At 38.5% G+C, this 21382-nt stretch overlaps 1 protein-coding gene across 6 annotated transcripts in view; it reads left to right on the forward strand.

The window, feature by feature from the left end:
• Positions 1 to 21382, forward strand: part of tenm2b (teneurin transmembrane protein 2b) — a 368733-nt gene that overhangs the window by 278056 nt on the left and 69295 nt on the right. For all 6 annotated transcript variants that reach the window (XM_055181247.2, XM_055181248.2, XM_055181249.2 and 3 more), the window contains one exon: positions 6404 to 6642. In XM_055181247.2, coding sequence (XP_055037222.2) covers positions 6404 to 6642 — 239 coding nt within the window. The remainder of the gene's footprint in view (positions 1 to 6403; positions 6643 to 21382) is intronic.

Below are 21382 nucleotides of genomic sequence, written 5' to 3' on the forward strand. Positions count from 1 at the left end.
TAGTCTGGGACTAGGATAAGCCCTGTCCAGGAAACCACCCCTATGACAACTGTTTGTATGTACCATCAGCAGGGTTGGGGGTAACGCATTATGTAACGTGCATTACGTAATAATATTACTTTTCTGAAGTAACGAGTAAAGTAACGCATTACTTTATAAATGTACACATTAATATTTGAGTTACACTTTACAAAAATGTAACGCAAGTTACTTTTTTAGTTTAATTTTTTTTATTTAAAAAAAAAAGAATGTACGGAATTAAACTAAACGTAGTGATGTAGAATTACACACTGTATGTGCGCGCGCCAGTTTGTGTCAGAAACGGAGATGGCAGGCCAGAGCTTGACATTTTTGTGATGGAAATATGCAATTTCTGAATGCAGAACTTCTCAGTCATAAAAACACCTGCAATGCCTCAAAGAGATCAAGCCTCAGCCAAGTAAAAAAAATTAATGCAAAAGTAACTAAAAAGTAACGTAAGTATTACTTTCCATGAAAAGTAACTAAGTAATGCAATTAGTTACTTTTTTGGGGAGTAACTTAATATTGTAATGCATTACTTTTAAAAGTAACTTTCCCCAATACTGCCCATCAGCTCTTATTCTTTGACTTAAATAAAAAATTTCAATAATCCCAAAATTTTTAATGCACTTACTAGGGCTGGGCCGGTTGGATTTTTTCTTACCGCGGTCGGTTAACATCAAATTCCCGCGTTTTTCTTAAAAGGATAGTTTACCCAAAAATTCTGTCATCATTTACTGACCTTCAAGTTGTTTCAAACCTGTATGAATTTCTTTGTTCTGTTTGTAACCAAAACGTTTTGGAGCACCATTGACTTCCACAGTATTTTTCTTATTATGGATGCCAATGGTGTTTCAGAACTGCTTGGTTACAAACATTCCTCAAAATATCTTCCGTTGTGTTCAGAAAAAAAAAATGTATAGAGGTTTGTAACAACATGAGAGTGAGTAAATGATGACAACATTTTTGGGTGAACTACCCCTTTAAGTCTGTATCTGTTGTACAGTATTTAGAGGTTCAACGATTGGTGTTTTCTCTATTAAGCAGTTTTAACGTTATTGATTTTGTTAAAGGAATAGTCTACTCATTTTCAATATTAAAATATGTTATTACCTTAACTAAGAATTGTTGATACATCCCTCTATCATCTGTGTGCGTGCACGTAAGCGCTGGAGTGCGCTGCGACGCTTCGATAGCATTTAGCTTAGCCCCATTCATTCAATGGTACCATTTAGAGATAAAGTTAGAAGTGACCAAACACATCAACGTTTTTCCTATTTAAGACGAGTAGTTATACGAGCAAGTTTGGTGGTACAAAATAAAACGTAGCGCTTTTCTAAGCGGATTCAAAAGAGGAACCATATTCCACGGCGCAATAGCACCTTTGGGAGAACTTCGACTCGGCGCAGTAACACCCTCCCTCTCCCATTATGAGAGTGAGAAGGGGAGCGGACTTTTCAGGCGAGTCGAAGTACTCCCAAAAGTGCCACTACGCCACAAAATATAGTTCCTCTTTTAAATCCTCCAGCGCTTACGTGCACGCACACAGACGATAGAGGGATGCACCAAAAATTCTTAGTTAAGGTAATAACATATTTTAATATTGAAAATGAGTAGACTATTCCTTTAACTTAAATTGTTTTGATTTAATAGAAATAAAAAATCAAATGTATCAAGATGTGTTAAAGTTTACTTTACAGTAATGTTTACCTGCAAGGCAGACCTGCACATTACTTTTCAAACAGATTGTACCATTATAGATAACTTTTCTGAATGTCACCTTTGGACCAGCATAGATGTGCTGCTTAAATAATACTTTTCTCACTACAGCTTAGCTGTCTAGTGCTCTCAAGTATGCCAAAACCATTACTGCCAATGTAATGGTCTCACAACTGAAAAAGGAAATCCACGGAGACAACATTAGTAATAGATTATTTTAATTGTTCTTTTTTCTAAGATGAAATCGTGCTATTTCCTAACTACAAAATATACTTTCCGAGTAATTTCAGACACATTGATAAAATCTGCTTCAGAGTGGATCTTAATCGAGCATATTTAATTGCACCTGAATAAAAGCCAAACTCCATTGACCATGAACTCTACGAGCACTTTGTGATGCTCCAACTGTCTTAAGTAGTGCAGTCAATTCCAACATATGCCCAAAGATCCACACAGTTAAAAAATGATCTGTCTCGATACATGTATTTGCTTTACACACACCCTTAAAGCCTGAACATGAACAACACAGAGTATCAATTCATTTAGCTTCTGCTTGCCATTTTGTAATTAGAGTACGTCAGACTCTGAGGGATGAGTCAGACGCAAGATAGCCACAGGGTCTTGCCTATTTCTTTCTCTTTTTTTCTTTCTTTGTACGTGTGCTCATTAATCAGTTTGTGTGTGTGTGTATGTGTGGTAGAGCTAAACCTAAGTGTTGTTTTTATTACCTTGTAGCTGTAGCGCAGGGGTTAATGACTCTGGGTCACTGTATGAATATGTTACTACTCTAATGCTTTTATTGGCCGCTTGCTTCTGCCTCCTTCTCGATCTTTCACCATTTATACATACTCGCCCTTTTACACATCTCTCCTCTTCTCTTCTTCAGCAGCAGTCTAATGTAATTTAGCCCGGAGGGTCGATTATTCACATGGCCCCCAATGTCTGGCTTTAACGCTTCCCTTAAGTTGATTTATCTAACACGTCCGTCAAAGCTTATGATTAAATAATGGCTCGACTTCAGAGGCATTCTGGGATATTTTCTGGCCTTTAAATATATATTTATATTGTACTGCATTATTTATTTGGAGGGGTCTTGTATGTTATTGTTACTTTTGAAGTGTCTGCTATGCAAAGGGGATGTGTCATCATGCTAAAGTAGAATACAGATTATCTACACGCCATAGGCTACGCATCGGTGTTCATTTATACTTCTGCGTCGACGTGCAATTACACATGCAGACCGCTAGTAGGCAGTATATAAGCATGTAACCCAAAGTAGCAGTGCAACAGCCAAAGAAGGAGTTTGGCCAGTAGACCCATAAATAAAGAAGAAAAAGCAGCTTATTGTGTGTGATTTCAGAAGACCAGCAGTGATGGAGGTAAATAGATGGCGACTATTGTTGTAGTTTGAGCGAAATCACTCCTCAACTTAGCCCGACCTTGTTGGTAAACGTGATTTCACCAAGTAAGATGTGATCCTGGATCAACACCATTGTTGGTCCTGTATCTACATTTTTATTAACCAATCAGATTGCAGGATTAAGATTAGTGTGCATGTTAGATTTAGTTTTAGGATTGGGTTAGGGGCTTTTAAGAAATACTCCTTAAACTATTATTTCACACTAATTTGAGGGTTTAAAATGGTTAAGGTTTGAGTTAAAGGTAGGTTGGGGTATCTTTGATTAAAGCGTTGATCCAGGATAAACCAAAAATGTTGATCCAGGATCACATCTTACTTGGTGAAATCATGGCGACCATCTTTGTTTTTACCGTCGCAAGCGGAAATGCCTATAAAGAAATGGGTTGCAGATTTTTTTGACCTAGGGTTCAAGCGGACCAATCACAGCACTATTGTTGAAGTGTGCGAAGTGCTAGCCTACGACATAGCTAGGGCGTACAACCTACGCACGACTATAAATTACACTTAAGAGCACACATACATACACACACACAGACTAAGCTGGGGAAACACCTGAGGATTTTCTAAAATGTTCAATGCTGCATTCACACCAGCCGCAGTAGAGGCGTCAAGTGCGAGTGATTTCAATAAGTCAATGTGAAGACGCGCTTCTGGAGGTCTCGCAACGCGAATGAGGCATTTAGCGTGGCACGTCAAATGCTTGCTTTTCCGAATGCATTCAAAATGTTCAAGCGGCAAACTAGACACGGTAGACGCGGTTTTGACGCCTCAAACGCGGCTGGTGTGAACACACGGTAAGACTAGACACAACACATTTAGGGCCCTATTTTAATGATCTAAGCGCATTGTCTAAAGCACACTGTCTAAACGGGCGTGTCCGATTCCACTTTTGCTAATTTGACGACGGGAAAAATGGTTTGTGTGCCAAGCGCACGGCCTAAAGGGGTTGTTTGTATTCTCATAAAGATAATGGGTGTGTTTTGGGCGTAACGTGCAATAAGCTTATGAAAGTCTCAGCTCTCATCCCCTTTAAAAGCCAGTTGTGCCTGACGCCATGCCTAATCCCTATTTAGAAAGCGGAATTTGTAAACTGAAAAACTAAGTGGAGGAAGAAGAGCACCAGTTTAAAATTAATGTTAAAAAATTGTGTTGTTTTCATTTTTATTAAAATTTTTATTTTTTTAATTAAAACTTTTAAAAGACGTTTTCTTTTAGTCATGGAAGTAAAAATAGCAGGCTTTTAATTGCTGTAAATGTATTGATATCCTACATAATCATTGTAATCTCATTAAATAATTAGCAAATATGCAAGAAAAGGTTTGCACTCTAAAAATATTTTATTTGTAATAAACAGGTGATAAAGAATTTACAAACGTGCAGAGAGCCGAAGCGTTTCAGCACTGGGACAGCACCATGTTTTTTTTAAAAAGCTTTACTTAAAAATGTTTCACTATATCCACAGGTACAGAGTCATCATATACAATAAATCTGTGGGGTTGCGTTAAAAAACATTTAAAATTAGATTAATTTGTTTAAAGCAAAGCATTTATTTACTTACCAGGTTACAGGTGAAGCAGCTCTTTACACCTTCTAACGTCTCATAATTAGTCCTACTTTATGTCCAAAAGACTCAATAATAATCATCAACATTTTAATCCTTTAATTTTTATATTTAAAAGCATTTTTGATGCTGCACGTCCATTTATGTGATAAGCAAACCCGCGTTGTCGTCCCGTTTATACAAAAACTCTTTAAATTACAAAAACATATTGCACCATTGACTTTAGACTTTAGACTAGGTTTTAGTTGGTCAATGGCGTAGTCTACTTTAGTTGCCTCAAAATAGCAACGCGCCAACAATGCGCCGAAACACACGTCGTTTTCAGACCAGAACGCCCATGGGCGCAAAAGAGGGCGCAAATGCATTGGCTATTTAAACAACGTGGCCCTTAACGTGAAAATGATCATTGCGTCGGGTTGAAACTAGCAAAAGACACTTGCGTCGCGCATTGCGCCGCATTGCGCCGGGTGTATCGAGCCCTTAAGGATTGTATAAAATCTACACATTGATCCTTTAAGTGTTATAATTTCTACAAGCTAGTTGGAGGAACTGTAGATCTTTAACCGGGTGTAGTAGTGTTGGCATGCTGGCCTGTGCTCATGGGAGATTCTGGCTGTGGGCAACAGGGAGCTGTTGGATGCTTAGCAGGGGGGTGTCAGAGAGGTCTGTTGGAGTCAAGCTGGACCTCCTGTCCTGAATAAGACACATGGACATAGATCTAAAACTGGTTTAGCATCAGACCTCAGTCTGAGCCAGATCTAGTGCTCATCAAAGCTGCCTGGTCAACTGTTGTCTGCTTTCATCCCCTTCCCATCTGCCGTCTTTCCCAAACACACACACAGCCCCCTCATTCCCACCTTTACAACCAGATCTCGCATCACGGGCAATATCAGAGCGCTTTAAAACACATGCATACAGTACGCACATAAAGAACATCTTTTCTCATCTTATGTCCATGTTACTGTATGTGGTCGGATGCGGATAATCTAAAGCTTTTTAATTGTGCCTGGTTAATGTGGCCCGGGCTGTGTTATTCATAATACTGCTGAGTATTACCAAGCGCAGGGCTTTAATAGCAACAAAACAATCAATTTCGTCCGCTGACCACTCGATTGCAATTGTCTTTATGATGCATTCAGTCGTCACTGGTGGTACACAAGGCAATAGTCTAATGTCTAGTGCTTTTTAAATGACCAGCTTCGTGTTAAATGAGGCTCATTTAAAGCCATTATTGTGCAAATTGAACTCCTGTTAGTTAGGAACACTTCGGCACGGTCAGAACGAAATGAACGACATGAGGTACTGGTGTGTAGTAAATAAGAAAATGTGAATGAAACAAATAGCTTACTACCTGGAGCTAGCCATTGAACAGGGTTTTTAGTCATTCAGATCACTGAAGCAAAGATTTTATGAGATTTATCAAAGCCCAGAACATATGCATCAGCCACCACTACAGTTTAACAGCTGAGTTAAAGAGATGGTTTGCACACAAAAAAAATCAACCTTGGGTTCGCATTCAGTCTCTGTTTTATACAGAATTTCTTTAGGTTTGAATAACTAGTGACTAAATAATAACACGGTACAGAATAATAGGAACATTAGATATTTCAAGGTAACCTCACGCTGCAGAGTATTGAATTATTTTGGTGGATAACTTACCTTTTTCTTTCCTTCTCTTTTAGGCATTTTCTTTTTAAGACCCCATCTGGGAGCACTCCTCTGTTCAGCAGCTCTTCACCTGGTTATCCCCTGACTGGTGGTACCGTCTACTCCCCCCCACCCCGGCTCCTGCCCAGAAACACCTTCTCAAGAAGCTCCTTCAAGCTAAAGAAGCCCTCCAAGTACTGCAGCTGGAAATGTGCTGCCGTGTCTGCTATCGCTGCCGCTGTGCTGCTGGCCGTCCTGCTGTCTTATGTCATAGGTGAGTTCTTCAAGTCATTTTCCATCACTTTATTATATTGTGCATTACAGATAGCTTCTTATTGTAATGATGAGATCTGCCATTGAAATTTTTAAGCTTTTTTTGCAGCTGGTTTAAGTGAAAGATAGCAACAGTTGTCTACCACACACAGCTTTTCTGCACCTTGCAATTATACTTTTTCACACTTAACACATTTTTTTATAAAAACAGTAAAATATCAAAAGTCTCTTTAGGGAAGTCGCACCTCTAGGAGGCCAAGTTTGCAACGCCCACAGGGAGTTATTTCAGTCATGCAAGACTAAGGTCTACTTGAATGTGTAAAGACAGATACTGCATCTTTAAAATCGTGCTAAAATCACATTTAAACAACATATGCTGGCAAACTGAGTCGGAATGAACAAATTCTCAAACATGATATATTTACATTTTGGCATTCTCTATTAAAAACATGCCAAAACAATATACGATTTGTTGAAATCTGACAAAAAAATGACACAACTACACCTGTTGATAAAGTCAACAAAGTCAGTTTTGAGAAAAATCGAGTTAAAGATTTTTGAGGGTTCAAAAGCAAAGTCACCACATCCATTAGGGGTGGGAATCACAGGGTACCTCACGATACGATTAGATACATGGCTCACGGTTACGATAGTATCACGTTGCTATGATTTAGGGATGCACCGAAATTAAAATTCTTGGCCGAAATCGAAAACCGAAAAAGAGGAAACCGAAACACCGAAATAAATTATTATGCCAATTATTAGTAGAAATGCATTTATGGCTATCACTGTGTACAAACTTTACTAGGGGTGTGTGACGGATCACAAAACTCACGGTTCGGATCACATTACAGTTTTTGAGGCACGGATCGGATTATTTTTCAGATCAGTAAAAAGGGGGTGGGGGAAATCTAATAACAAATAAATAAATTTTTTATAAAAAAAAAACATTTATAAAAAAGGAACAAAGTTGCACATTAATAAGGGCTAACATTATCATTATGTACAGAAATCGAATTATATGAGTCATAACACTGTCTTTATATAAATTAAATATATTATTATTTTTAGAGCTACAGAAGTGATTTTCTCTTTGTCTTGGGTTGTTTGATTAACATTAATGACACAGACTTAAGTAGTTTAATTAAGGTAACTGTCTCTTTAAGAGCGAATAAGCAGAGACTGGTTTCTGACTGTAGTCTATACATACACTTAAGACATAAACAAATGTTTTTATTAGAAAAAAGAATACTGTGGAGATAATTTTGTTTATATGTGTCCTGTCAATAACAGAAAGATTTTATGTTCGCTTGTTTGCGTCTCACTCGTGTGTGCACTATTGAGGGCACTTAAACGCGCGCACACACAGAGGCCGATGGCGAATCCCAAACAGCGCAGCATAAAAACGTTACGTTGTTTTTCATTGCTTTATTTGCCAAATGTATGTTAATGGATTACAGTATGAGACACAGTAGCGCAACTCTCTCTAAAGTTTACACATCAAGAGTTCTGATCTTTGAAGGGCGTACTCACTGTGATGATCACGTCTGGACCGGACACATTCAACCGCATGTATGCCTCTTTGCGTACAGAAAACTGCTCACTTAAGCGCCTTTTTGATGTTAACTACATCCACACCGCATACATGTTGCTTCAGACAAGCATGTGCAGGTCGCAGTTTCTGTTTGCATCATCACAACATTTCAGCTGTATTGTTTCAGTGATAAAAGTCTTTTTCGGTGGCCGAATATTCGGTGCATCCCTACTACGATTTTCCAATAATCTGTGTATTTCTTGCTAATCCTATGATGATCCATCACGATATGCGCCATAATGTGTCCAGGAAAAGGTTAAGTGCAACTTTTGTCACTTTATTTAAGTCAACAAAAACTTTTTTACAAGGAGTACTGTATTCCCTGACTGAAAATTGTAAAAGTTTTTAAAATTTAATCCGACGGGGGCGGGTAAAGAAATTGTCACTTTATTGTAGGGCGGGTTGGGGTAGGTCATTAAAAACAAAATAAAAAAACAATTCCCTATAGCCTATATTAAGTATTTGTGAATATATATTTTCATATTTTAATAGGTTCTTTGATTAAGATTAAATCGCGTAGCAATGTAACTTAATATCCTCAAACCTTTGGCATCACGGCACGAAAACCCCAAGCAGCTCGCATTGCCAGCCACAACAGCAAAACAAACGGAGAAATAAAAGATGAAAGTTGAGGTGCTGGAGAAATTAAGGTCGGGGATTTGTGAATAGATGTTACAATGGTGATTTGTACATGTTAAAAAGTCTGCAATGCGGTTATGAGACTCTGAAAAGGATCCAAATACATGAGGTCAAAGACATAAAAACAATATTGATTTGCTTACAACATAAGTGGGAGGGTTTGGGGCGCACAGTTCTGCACCCCAGGGTGGATCCGAAACCAACCAATTAGAGCTCAGCCTCAGGTCACAGGTTTTTACCCTTTTTACTGACCTGCGTAGACACTCATTAGGGGTGCGCCCCAGACACTGTAACATGACACACACACACAACGAACTCAGTTTTGATTTTTTTAAATAAATGATAACATGACTAACAGGGAAATAGTACAACTAAACAATTTTATTTCGTATTAATTTGCATTATATATTTAACTTTATTGTAACATGTTAAAGTTGCTTTCTTCTCTGGCCAACTTTAGGGGGCGGTGCCCCCTATTGACCAGCCGCCACTGCTAGTACAGTTGTCAGGGTTAATTGTTGTAAATTGATTTTTGGAATATTGCTCTTCCACTATTTATGTAGATAGGATTTAGTCTTGGATTTAGCCCAGAAGCATTGTAAACATGAGCGTTGAGTGCGGAAACTTCCCTAAAGTGACTTTGGTAAAAGTTACTTTGTAAGTTACAGCAAGTTATGATGATTTATCAGGATGCAAACTGTGTTATTTAATTCACATTTTGAAATTCAGTCATACATAATTAGGTCCTGAACTCCAAATTCATGCAGCCTTGATAAATCATTTATCGCCGCCTAAACAATAACTCCGCAACCATGAAGCTATGAATCAATTAATTTAATTAGACATTCTTTAAATGTCATCGACACAAGTTAGCGCAGTTAGCATAGGGTTTGCTGGCCAGGGCTCTGTGTCCTGTAGCACACCCTGGCCTTTCAAAGCTCAAAGAATGACGCTGAGATGACTGGCTCTGAAGAATGACATTTATCACAGAGAACCAAGCGCTTCAAAGAGACTTTGGTAAACCATTGATGTGTGTTATTGTTGTGGTACAATTGCAGCAAAGCGTATACCTACGCAGAGGGGCGGAAGGAGCTTCTGCGGACGTTTACTTCAGACGTCAGTATGTGCTTCATCTGCCGTTTGATATGGATGTATTTGGGAAAGGAAGAAGGTCTTATCAAGGCACCTCTCCTTAGGGAGCGTTTCAAGTCTAACATTCCCTTTAATATAGCTTTCAAAAAAATGAGTTAGGTTAAGTTCTTAGCAACAGAGCATGGAAGCTAAAAGTTGTAGAGCTTTCCGTTGTGTCCTCATGCGAATTTGAAAAAAGGCTTTCATCAGATATCCGCCTCCCATGTCTTGGTGTATTTTTGTACTTTTGGAATCGTTCATTGCTGTGTAGATTTGCACTCAAACGGTAAGGAAACTGCGAGAGAGAGCCTGCGTGTGGAGTCCGATAAGCTTCGGATCGTTTCCAACAACACCGTCGACAGTAAATGTCACCAAGCACCTTGAGTCTGTGCCAGTCTGTGAGAGAGAGTTGCACCTTTACAAAGCAGTGAAAAAACCTGTCTGTCTTTTCAGCTCGAATAATCCCTACATTTACAAGTTTAACATTTTCTTCTTTTTTTTGTTTATTTTGTGGTTGTGTTTGGCTTTATTTCTGGATTTTGATTACTACTCTGAGCCCATTTTGCCCATAATACATTTTTGCACCGAAATGCATTTGTTTTTTTGTCTAGGGTTGCAAAATTCTGAGCATTTTTAAGGCTGGAAACTTTCCATGGAAATTAATTGGAATATATTGGAATTAACAGGAATAAATGGGAATGAACTGGGAATTTGAAAAAAAAATCTTTCAGCATAATTTTGTTTAAAACAACAAGATGAAATGCATTTTTAGTTGAATTTCTATCCTGCATATTCCTTATGCACACTGCTTACTGAAGAGACATTGAGGCCACACCCCCTTCCTGTACTTGCATTCTTCCATAACATGCACAGATCATTTCTTGAATCCTGCACACATAATAATGTCAAATTCTAAATATTTGCATGTATTCACATAGATGTAATTTACATACATTTGTTTAAAACTTCCTTGTGCTGTGTGTAAGCTAGTGTGCAACAACATTATACCATTGTAAAGACAAATACACTAACTGTGAAAACATTTACATGAAATAATTAAAAAAGTACTAAAAATTCATTCATATTAGATACATTTTTGAATAAGTTTAATTAAATAAATCCAGGCTTGATGGGCGTAAATACCAGGATTCTTTGTATAACCTTGCATGCATGTCTGCTTATTACCAAACAAAATGTTTATTTATGTTTGTATATGATATTAAATACATTTCCCTAAAATTCCTGTAAATTCCCATAAATACCTGTTAAGTTTCCAGTTTGGAATATTTCCAAAATTCCCCAGATTACAGGCGGGGTGCACGATTTTTGAGAAATGCTTTGGAAAAGGGTGTCGGGCCGAGTACCAAAACACACTTGTAGCCAATTAACAGTAAGGGGCGTGTCTAAGCGGCATCGTTCCCTGGGTTGCGTAGAGGGCCGGCGTCAAGGGGGGGGGCATTCGCGGGCAGTGCCCCCCCGACCAGGTTGTTGTGCCCGCCCTACAAAGTTTTTTATTACTTTAATATATATCAAGAATAATTAAAATAAATTAAACATTGAATGTTTCCTGACTTGTAATGTAATCAAATGAGGAAAATATAGTTGATATATGTTTTCTTTAATTAAAATAGACCAGTTTCTCTGATTGGATGTATTGCCGTGTCTCACCCGTCTCACGTCTTTAGCATATTTGTGACTTGATACTAGCAACGTGTTTTTTCGCGGCATTTTATGGATCGTGTAAAATATGGATATTAGAACATTTAGAACGAACCAGCACCGCCTGCTTCATCTTCATGCAAACACAGACTGGCTCAAACTCAGAGATTAGAGGTTGAGGTGGAATTTACAAATCTACAGGACACTGTTTTAAGGAAGTTTAATGTTCTTACATGCCGTCTTCAGCTATTTTAAAGGTAAGTTAGCGTTGTTTACGTAATTACGTAAGCTTAAATGTGAAGTGTGGCTATAGTTTTGCGCATAGTTTGTGGTCTTTGCACTTTATACGGGAAATGAGCTGACAGTCTGTACTAGTTGTATGAGTGTGTGCTTGCTGTATTTGTTGTTTTAATGTCTTGTTTTTGCAAGTTATTGTTGCTATTGCGTGCCCCCCTGTTGGAAGCTGAGTGCCCCCCTGTTAGTTATGGTCTGGCGCCGGCTCTGGTTGCGTATGTGTTGGGCGGGTCTTTCAAAAGAAGGTCCAGATTAGAGCTGCAACAACTAATCGATAAAATTGCTAAAAAATCAATTATGGCATCCGTTGTCCACAAATTTCATTATCGATTAGTTGGTCTGTGATGTCACATTCTCCGGCATCACCGTTGGCCAACATACACACGCGTCAGGTGCTGTTTCTTCATACAGTGCAAGCTCACTTTTACTTCATACGCGAGCTGCACGTTTATTAAGGTGATCTTTTGACCAGCTGACCAGCTTGGTTAAAAGCACGGAAGCAAAAACACAAACGAACGCTGGCTAATAAAGGTTTAATTTCCTTTAATATAAGTGACTTTATAGTTGTTTAATTGTTGTTGGGTTTTCATAAAATTAGTAATGAAACACAAGCATCTGTTTTAAAGTAAGGGGGAAATCCAGGTTTTTATTACTGTAACTGTGACAATGCATGTATATCACCACTTTCATATCATAATGGCTTATTTATTTCGTTAATAACAAATAATCTCTGAAGATTATTTGAAAAGTTCTGAAGATTAAAAATAGTCAATCTGTGACAAAATTCTCAGCACATCCCTAAAGACTTAATTCATTTTGTTAATTGATATTTTGACATTTAAAGATGTTTTACTATTTAAAAGCTGTACAAACTTTTTTATTTAAGGCTTAAAATATATAAATAAAAAATATTATATTAGTAAAACTCTGTAGTAGTGTGTGGCTTTTGCACTTTTAAAAGTACACTTCTACACGTTAATACTCTAAATTAGTGCCTTATTTAGTTATAATTCGTGAAAACATCTAATTAAGTAAATATTTCTATAAAAAGATTATTTGTATCGAAAAATATAATCGATTATGAAAATAATCGTTAGTTGCAGCCCGAGTCCAGATTCTATTGAGGTAGGGCATGTTTGTTTAGGTGATTTCAAATGTCAACATTGGCCTTCAGAGATCACGCACCCCGCCTTTAAGTTCCCATGAAAAGTTTCCGGGAATTTACCGGACATTTTCCACCCCTTTGCAACCCTATTGTTGTGCCAGGCTCCATTTCTGTTGACTTAAGAACCAAACATTGATAACTAACTAGACTACGTAACCTAAACAAACATCTGGCATTTTATGCAATTACTAAATGTATTGCAACAGTAAGGACATTTATAAATAAATAAATTGATACCAAGATATATAGGAACACAGAATGTTCTTCTTTGTGTAGACTGCTTTGTGTAATGTGAGCAATTTAATTTTGTCCGATATAATCTTGTTTTGCATCGGTCATACTGAGTTGTTTTTAATTCTTAGGCATGTGAAGAATGAATCCATGCTGTTAGTGAAAAGCGGCTCCAGAGATTCTCTCATACGCGTGCTGTTTTCACAGGGTACTTGTTGTGCGAGTGCGTTGTTGCATCAGAGTGCATTTGTGTGCGTATTTGTGTGTATCTTGTGCGCAGTGGCCTGTAAAATGTTCTATGAACTATTCTAAAACCTCAGGGATTTTATTTACGGAGACTTTGGGCTTGTAAATGTGTGTATGTGTGTCCGGTCCACTGAGATGTAACCACCCAGTGAGCTGTTCATTGCCTGAATCACACAGGTACTTAAAATGTTTACACCACACTTCACACAATGTCCTGCGCCTCAACACACACACAGAGACACACACAGAGAGACTAAAAGCCTCAGGTCTTCTGGTTCATAATGTGCAGTACCACAAGTGTGCAGTGCACTGAATGCCGCCAGCCGGGGTTTGTTCCTCTCATATTCTTCTGTCTGTATTTTATGTTAAATATTTGATAGCTGTCATATAAAAACAGCTTCCCATTTGCATCGTAAACACGTCACGCTTTTACTTTTTGTTGGAATTCTTGGAATTTTAAGCAAATTTCACATCTTTTCCCGTTTAACACACAGAAATGTTGTCCTCGGCATCATTAAAGCCTTAAGCTTAACTTCATGTATTTTTCATTTTGGATAGGTGCTCCACAAAACACATTTCTCGTTTCATTTTTGAAGCAGCATCCTTTGCCTGAGATCTGAATGTAGGTTGCTAGGAGACAGGTGTTGTGGTCCTGATGCTGGAGGGATGGGGGTTCTGCATGGAGAGCAGTGAGTCTGTCTACCATAAGGCCACTGTGACTAATCTGGACTAATTGGTAAAAAAGGATAAAAGAGGCAGATGAAAGAAGGGGAGATAAATGATGGATGTCTAAGGGCTAAGTGAAGTATTCCATCTCCAGCCGCTTCAAGAGTGGACACAGCAGTGAGTTGAGTGCGTTGCATTCTGGGCATAAAACGTAACAGTCGTAATGAAGAGTTAAACTGGAGCCAGACTTCAGTGCTGTCTGTGTGATCCAGATTCCCTGAGGAGACAGAGATTTGTTTCTTTTATTAGAAATGGTGTGCAGAAACAACATGAATTGGCATCTATAACATTATTGTTCCATAATGTGCCGCGCATTTCAGAACGAAACTGAATATTTAGAGGAACTCAATTTGATCTATTTGGATTTAATTTGATTAGATTATGAAAGTTGGCAATCATTATGTTAGTGTTTAAAGCTTTAGTTAAGTCCTTTTAGAGGCAGTTAATATAGTGCTCGCATTAAATTCAAATCTCTGCTCCCGGCCTTTAAAACAGCCCCCCTTACCTTCACTCGCTTATACAGACTTAGGTACCGTCTAGATCCCTGCGCTCTGCCAACGAGCGACAGCTTGTGGTGCCATCCCAAAAAGGGAAAATCACTATCACATACCTTTTCTGGATCTGTTTCACATCTGTGAAATGATCTGCTGTAGCCATTCTTAAAAACACATCTAATACAGATCTTTTTTATATATATCTTGGCTACGTATATTGTGTTAGACTTGATGAGACTAGTTCTAGTGCACTTACTGTATGTATTTTCTGTTCTTGTGTTGTTTTAATTGCTTCTATTGTTTACCTCATTTGTCAGCTAAATGACTAAATGAAGTAAATGCAGATTACTTTTCTATGAAAAATGCAAAAATACAATTGTTTTCTTTGAAAGATCATGCTTAAATAAATGGGGTGGGAAGTTAAATGATTTAGTGATGCATCATTATTTTTTCTCAAACGATTCTGGATCAATCCACAAAAATTCGTAACTGATAAAAATAATACTTCTGTTTATAAAACCGTGCAAAATATTTTCTATACACTCTTAAAAATGAAATGCCATGGCATTTAGCATATATGTAATGGATAATCTATCCAGTCTCACGAAATTATGTACCTATATTCACGTATTTTTTTTTATTCTTTTTTGTGATACTGTCACGAATTTCCGTGTTTTTTTCATGATCGTATCACAAATTTCTGTTTATGTGTCACATATTGGTTACTCAACTGCTTTTTCCTATTTTCAAACCATTGTCGCTTCGGTTTAGGATTAGATTTGGTGTTTGCGTTAAGATGTCACTTTAATGCTGCGTTTACACCAGCCGCGTTTGAGGAGTCAAAATCGCGTCTAGTTTGCCGCTTGGACATTTGGAATGCATTCACGCATCTAGAGCGAAGTAGATGCGTGGAAAAAGCAAGCATTTGACGCGCGTCAAAGGCAAAATCAGCTTCTTGTGGGAGGGGCAAGTGCTTTGCAAGATGGCTGATGTTGATTGTGCATTTATTGAGAGAGTTACCGGTTTGTATTTGGTAACCTTACTATAGGTGAAAAAAGTCAAAAAAATGGCAGGATTGCCGTGGGTCGATAAACGTCACGTGACTCAAAAGTGAAATGTGTATTTACAACTTACCAGTTTGCCCAATGTCCTCACTGACACTTCCAAGCGAGGTCCTTTTTATTCCTGTTTCTATAGAAATAAGAACTTGTGTCGTATAGCTCCGGGTGACTGCTTACAGACAATATCAAGCGTTCCTTCATGTTGAATGAGTGACTCCAGGTGGGGCTGGTGCCACACCAGCAAGCAGGCTCCTGATTGATTAACCCGGCACGAAAATCCGGCAAAGTTCAAATTTTTCAACTCGAGCGTCAACCGCAAATTCGCGTCAAACGCGAAATGCACAAAAAACACAATTCGCGTGTACTGCGCCAGATGCTCAATTCGCGGCATTCGCGCGATCTAGATGCGCGAATGAGGCGGAATCATGTCAACCGCTCCACGCTAAACGCCTCATTTGCGCCGCGAGACCTCCAGACGCGCCTCAACGCGTCTTCACATTGACATTGAAATCACTCACGCTTGACGCCTATACCGCGGCTGGTGTAAATGCAGCATAAGTATTGGTTTATAAAAAAAATTCAGATTTTTTTTATAGACCATACTGTTGGGGGTTATATTGCGATTCTGCCTATACATTATCCCGCTTATTATACACTGTAATAAAAATCAGTAGAAATTACAATGTTATTGCAGCTGGGTTGCCGGTAATTTACCGTAGATTTAAATGTATGTTATTTACTGGCAAGAGTTTGTTCAAAGTTAAATAAACTTTCAATATTAACAAGTCTTTATCTTTACAGAATAAAACGATACAATAACAGCCTCATGCAAAGCATTCTGGGAGCCAGAAATCATCATCAACCTTTTTCTTTTTCTTTTTGCTTCAAATTTTGTTTCCCAGCATGTTTTGCTTGATGCTGTTTTTTTAGTTTTACTCTGTAAAGACGAAGACTTGTAAATGTTTAATGTTCACTTAACTTTGAACAAACTCTTGCCAGTAAATAACATAAATTTAAATCTACAGTAAGTTAACGACAACCCAGCTGCAATTTCTACAGAATTTTTTTACAGTGTAAGACAAGACATTCAAATGTCAGAAACACAATATTTGGTTTAATCATTTGTAAATATAATGTCATATATGTACCGAGCCCCTAAGGTGACATTGGAGTAAAAAAACCTAAAGTTTAGTTTCATGTGCTCACGTGAAACGAAACTTTACTTTTTTTTACTCCAATGTCACCTTAGGAGCTCGGTACATATATGACATTATATTTACATTATATTTCACTTTCACGTGTGTGCACAATAATTTCACATGCGCACACGAAACTAAACTATATTTCATTTTTTTCTCCATGTCCTCTTAGGGGCTCCGTATATATGCTAATAAAAGACATTAATATTTATTTTTTTGTGCAAAATGATTTTCAGCCGCGTGTTATTCATTTTAAGCAATAGTTATGTGAAAAGAACGAAACTTGGAATGTTGTGACTGGCCAATCAGAAGCAAGCATTTTAGAGTGCCGTGTAATAAATAATGAGAACATAAATAAATAAAAAAATGTTTGAACATCTTTATGAAACAACAACCTAATATTCTCATAAACTCTATATATAGGGAAAATTTTCATGCACACCAGACCCCAGAATGTACTACACGCGCAAAAATTGATAACACACAGAAAGCGCTGATTGACAATAACAAACTATAAGGTCGCGCTGATGCTGCATTTCATTTACACAAAATGTGTGTCGCAGGGCAAGCTCTAATTCTCTATTATTACTCCTGCTTATTCTGTTTTTGTCGTTGGCTTGGAGCAGATATATTTTAATAAGGATTTAATGCAGAAACTTGTCAATGAGCAACTATAACTGACCAAAGATTTCTCTCTTACTGTAAATTACGATGCATCAAGAATCAGGTTTGTGACTTTTTTACTTAAAGTGAATCAAATCGTAAGGCACCTATGAACATGTAAGATCAGAAAAATGTTTGTTTTCATGCTTACATCACTCAGAACCTGTAATGACTCAACACCCCAGCATCCTGTCAATCATACAGACTCATTTATGGTCCAGACTCTCTCAAGTCTATGGTTGCACACTGTATGCCAGTCAAATGACTCATTATATATCCACTTATTGCCAGCATGCACTTTAACTGTCACCTGTCTATTTTATATACGTACACACACTCAAGCCTCATCACACGCAACCCGTGTGGGTACGCAAACAAACACAACAATCAGTCACACACCTACACCCTCTGAGATGGTGCAGATTCTGTCTCGCTGAGATAATATGTTCACCACCCAATCTCTAACACGCAGCCGTCTGCCTGAACTCAAATCGACACACTCCAGCATACATGCCCGAAGCTGATTAAAATGACACGTTTCATTTTTACTCTCACTTTTATATTTACTTTCCCCCTTTTTCTGACATCTGCTTAATATTAAGCCCACTGAGTGACGGGGAACCAAATAAGGGTTTGATTATATCTGCGGTTTGACGCGTGCACGCGTTTACACGTGGATCGCGGGACAAAGATCATGTGATCCCTCTTGTCACTCTAAATCTGTGATAGAAAATGCTGTCAATCAAAGCGTCGCCCTTGCGTTTGTGTGATTCAGAGCGGGCAAAGAGGCGAGTTTGTGTAGCGCGTGTGCGCGTGGTTATACCGTGGGGAGTGATTGTTGTGCTCAGTGCATTTGACAAGCCAAGTGGAATAGATTGGATCCATCTCGTCATGCCATTCAACACACCCTTGCAGGACGTTCAGGGAGGCGTGTGTGTTTTTAAACTCACAGACCTTGCATGCCTCAAGCAACGTCCTTGATTTTGTGTTTGGGATGACTTTTTTCTAGGAGATTAGAAGTTGGGAGTGAGCTGATGTAATCAGATATAGTCATCAAATTAAAACACATCAAAGTTGTCAATAGGGCAGTATCCTTTACTGGGTACTAAGATGCACTCTTTGGTACCAATATGTACCTCTGAGCTACCAATACTGTTATGCAAAGGTGCTTTTTGAAAAGGTACCGCCCCAGGGACAGATAGGGACCGTTTGTGGCCAATCATAGATTTCTTAGTAGTTCTGTTAGTCAGAGTTAAACAAGCCTTCTGTAACATCAGGTGAATATTGCTGCGAAGTGAGGATGGGTTGCGTCAGGTTGACTGAAGTGCAACGGCGCGTGTGTGTACGTACATGTGAGCTCCACGGGGACATGCTCGCAGGGCTGTTTTCATTCACACAGAAACTGAGAGGAAAAGACGAAGCCTCAGGAAGAGGGCTGACACCCTCCGGTTCGTTCCCTGGTGGGCTTCTCCCTCACTGGGATCACCGGTCATCTCACTGCCTTCTGGCCCTCCCACACTTTGTAGCCGGACTTCAAAGCAGCTTCGGATTGAGCAATTTGTTTGCTTTTTGCTGAAATGGTGCCCATAGGGAACAGCCTGTTTTATCCATACATATCCCTCCTGTGTATAAAGCAACACCAGGCCTAATAAATGATTAAATGGTGAGCGAATACCAGCCGTATGTGATTTTGAGGTTCCAATTTTGAGCTAGACCATCCCATCAACATTTCTGCAGTACGTATTGTATCAGCAATGGTTACCCGTGTATCTGTTTAGGCCCAATCTTAATTTCACAGCATCCCTATCGCTGTCAGAGATGAGTCAGCTCTCTTAAGCAGTCAGTCCACAACCGTGAGCTCATGAAGGAGATCAGCTGACTTGCCCGTAACCTCCACCTCCCCACCCGCACACACACTCCAATGTTCACAGCCGTGCCTGAGGTCAGCGCTTCTCCTACATTAGCACAGCCCTTTTATATGCACACGGCAGAATACTTAAGGACTCCCCGTGCACCGCCAGTGGCTCAAAACTTTGCACGTGCCTTTTAAAGCCGCAGTTCATTCTGAGTATTAGGTACAGAGTCATAGTCCCTATTGGGTGATGAAAGACGGTTGGAAGGATCAGCGCTAAACCGAACCCAGGGAAAGAAACATTACAAGGAAGGCGCATTGCGGTTGTGTTATTAAAATAGATTGACAAAAAGAGTTCACGCCCACTTTTACACTGCTGCTGATACAGCTCAGTGTTAGCAAGCTCGGTACATCAAGTAAAGACACGGACTTCATTTTCTCGGTGAGCTTTTAAAGCCGAGCAGAAAGTGTTTAATCACTCAAGACAAGGGAAATCCTTTGTTGTGTGTTTTTTGTGTAGATAAAGTTTTCCCCTTTAAGAGGTGAATTATACATTGAGATTACATAAGTAGGATATGTCTTCTCATGAATTTCGCATCTAACACATTTCATCTTAATAATTAATGCTTATTGCGCAGACTGAGTTGGTTGAAGGTTTCTCTCTCATTTGATCAGCAAGAAAAGTGCAAAGCAGGACTAATGTTAATGGGGCCAGACATACACCAGTATGTGCCCTTTTAGACATTTAAGGTGACCAGACATCCCTGTTTTTTGGTGTTCTGTCCCCGACTGTTGCTGTCCCCGGAAATGTCCAAATTTTACAACACGTCCAAAAAAAAAAAACCCAGCAAATACACTGAAAAACCCGATCAACATGTAGGCTTTGTAGTACCAGTCTGGAGCAATCATGTAATGATTATTTTCACCTGCAGAGGGGAACGCGAGCTACACTGATTACTTAGTTGCGCGCTACTGATTTAGCAATGAAAAATTTACTATGAGACACATGAGAAAGCGTCATCAAGTTATCATCAAGCAAGTTATCATAAGATATGAAAACAGTCAAAGTTATCGAGGTACTAACTACTCATGTTATATTAAAGGCGGAGTGCACAATGTTTGAAAGCCAATGTTGATATTTGAAATCACCTAAACAAACAAGCCCCTACCCCAATAGAATCTGGACCTTCTTTTAAAAGACCCGCCCCACACATACGCAACCCGGCAAGGATGTCGGTTAGTAGACACGCTCCTTACTGCTGATTGGCTATAAGTGTGTTTTGGTAGTCGGCAAGTCTCCTTTTCCAAAGCGTTTTTCAAACATTGTGCACTCCGCCTTTAAAGTAATAAACCAATGAAGTGAACTGATCACAGCATGGTACTGATCATTTGTTTTTGTGTTACTTCACATTTAAAATGCTATGAAATCAGCTAAAGTAGTATCTTAGAAGTAATTTTTTATGAGGTATGTCATATCTGTGCATTGTATAAAAAAGAAAAAAAAATAGATTTAGGCTACAGAAATTGTTCAATTAACTGAATTATAAACACTACAAAAAATTATTTTTTTACTCCTTTTCCTTTGTTTTCAGTACAAATATCATTATCTTGATGAGCAAAATAAGAAATGAAGTCTAGTTTTTAGACCAAAAATATCAAATTCGTGCTTAAAACAAGCAGAAAAATCTGCTAACACTTAATTTAAGAAACAATTCTTACCCCATTGGCAGATTTTTTGCTTGTTTTAAACAAAAATTCACTTTAATTTAATATTTTTGTGTTAAATT

Source organism: Misgurnus anguillicaudatus, chromosome 9, assembly GCF_027580225.2.
Source record: "Misgurnus anguillicaudatus chromosome 9, ASM2758022v2, whole genome shotgun sequence".
NCBI classification, from domain to species: domain Eukaryota; kingdom Metazoa; phylum Chordata; class Actinopteri; order Cypriniformes; family Cobitidae; genus Misgurnus; species Misgurnus anguillicaudatus.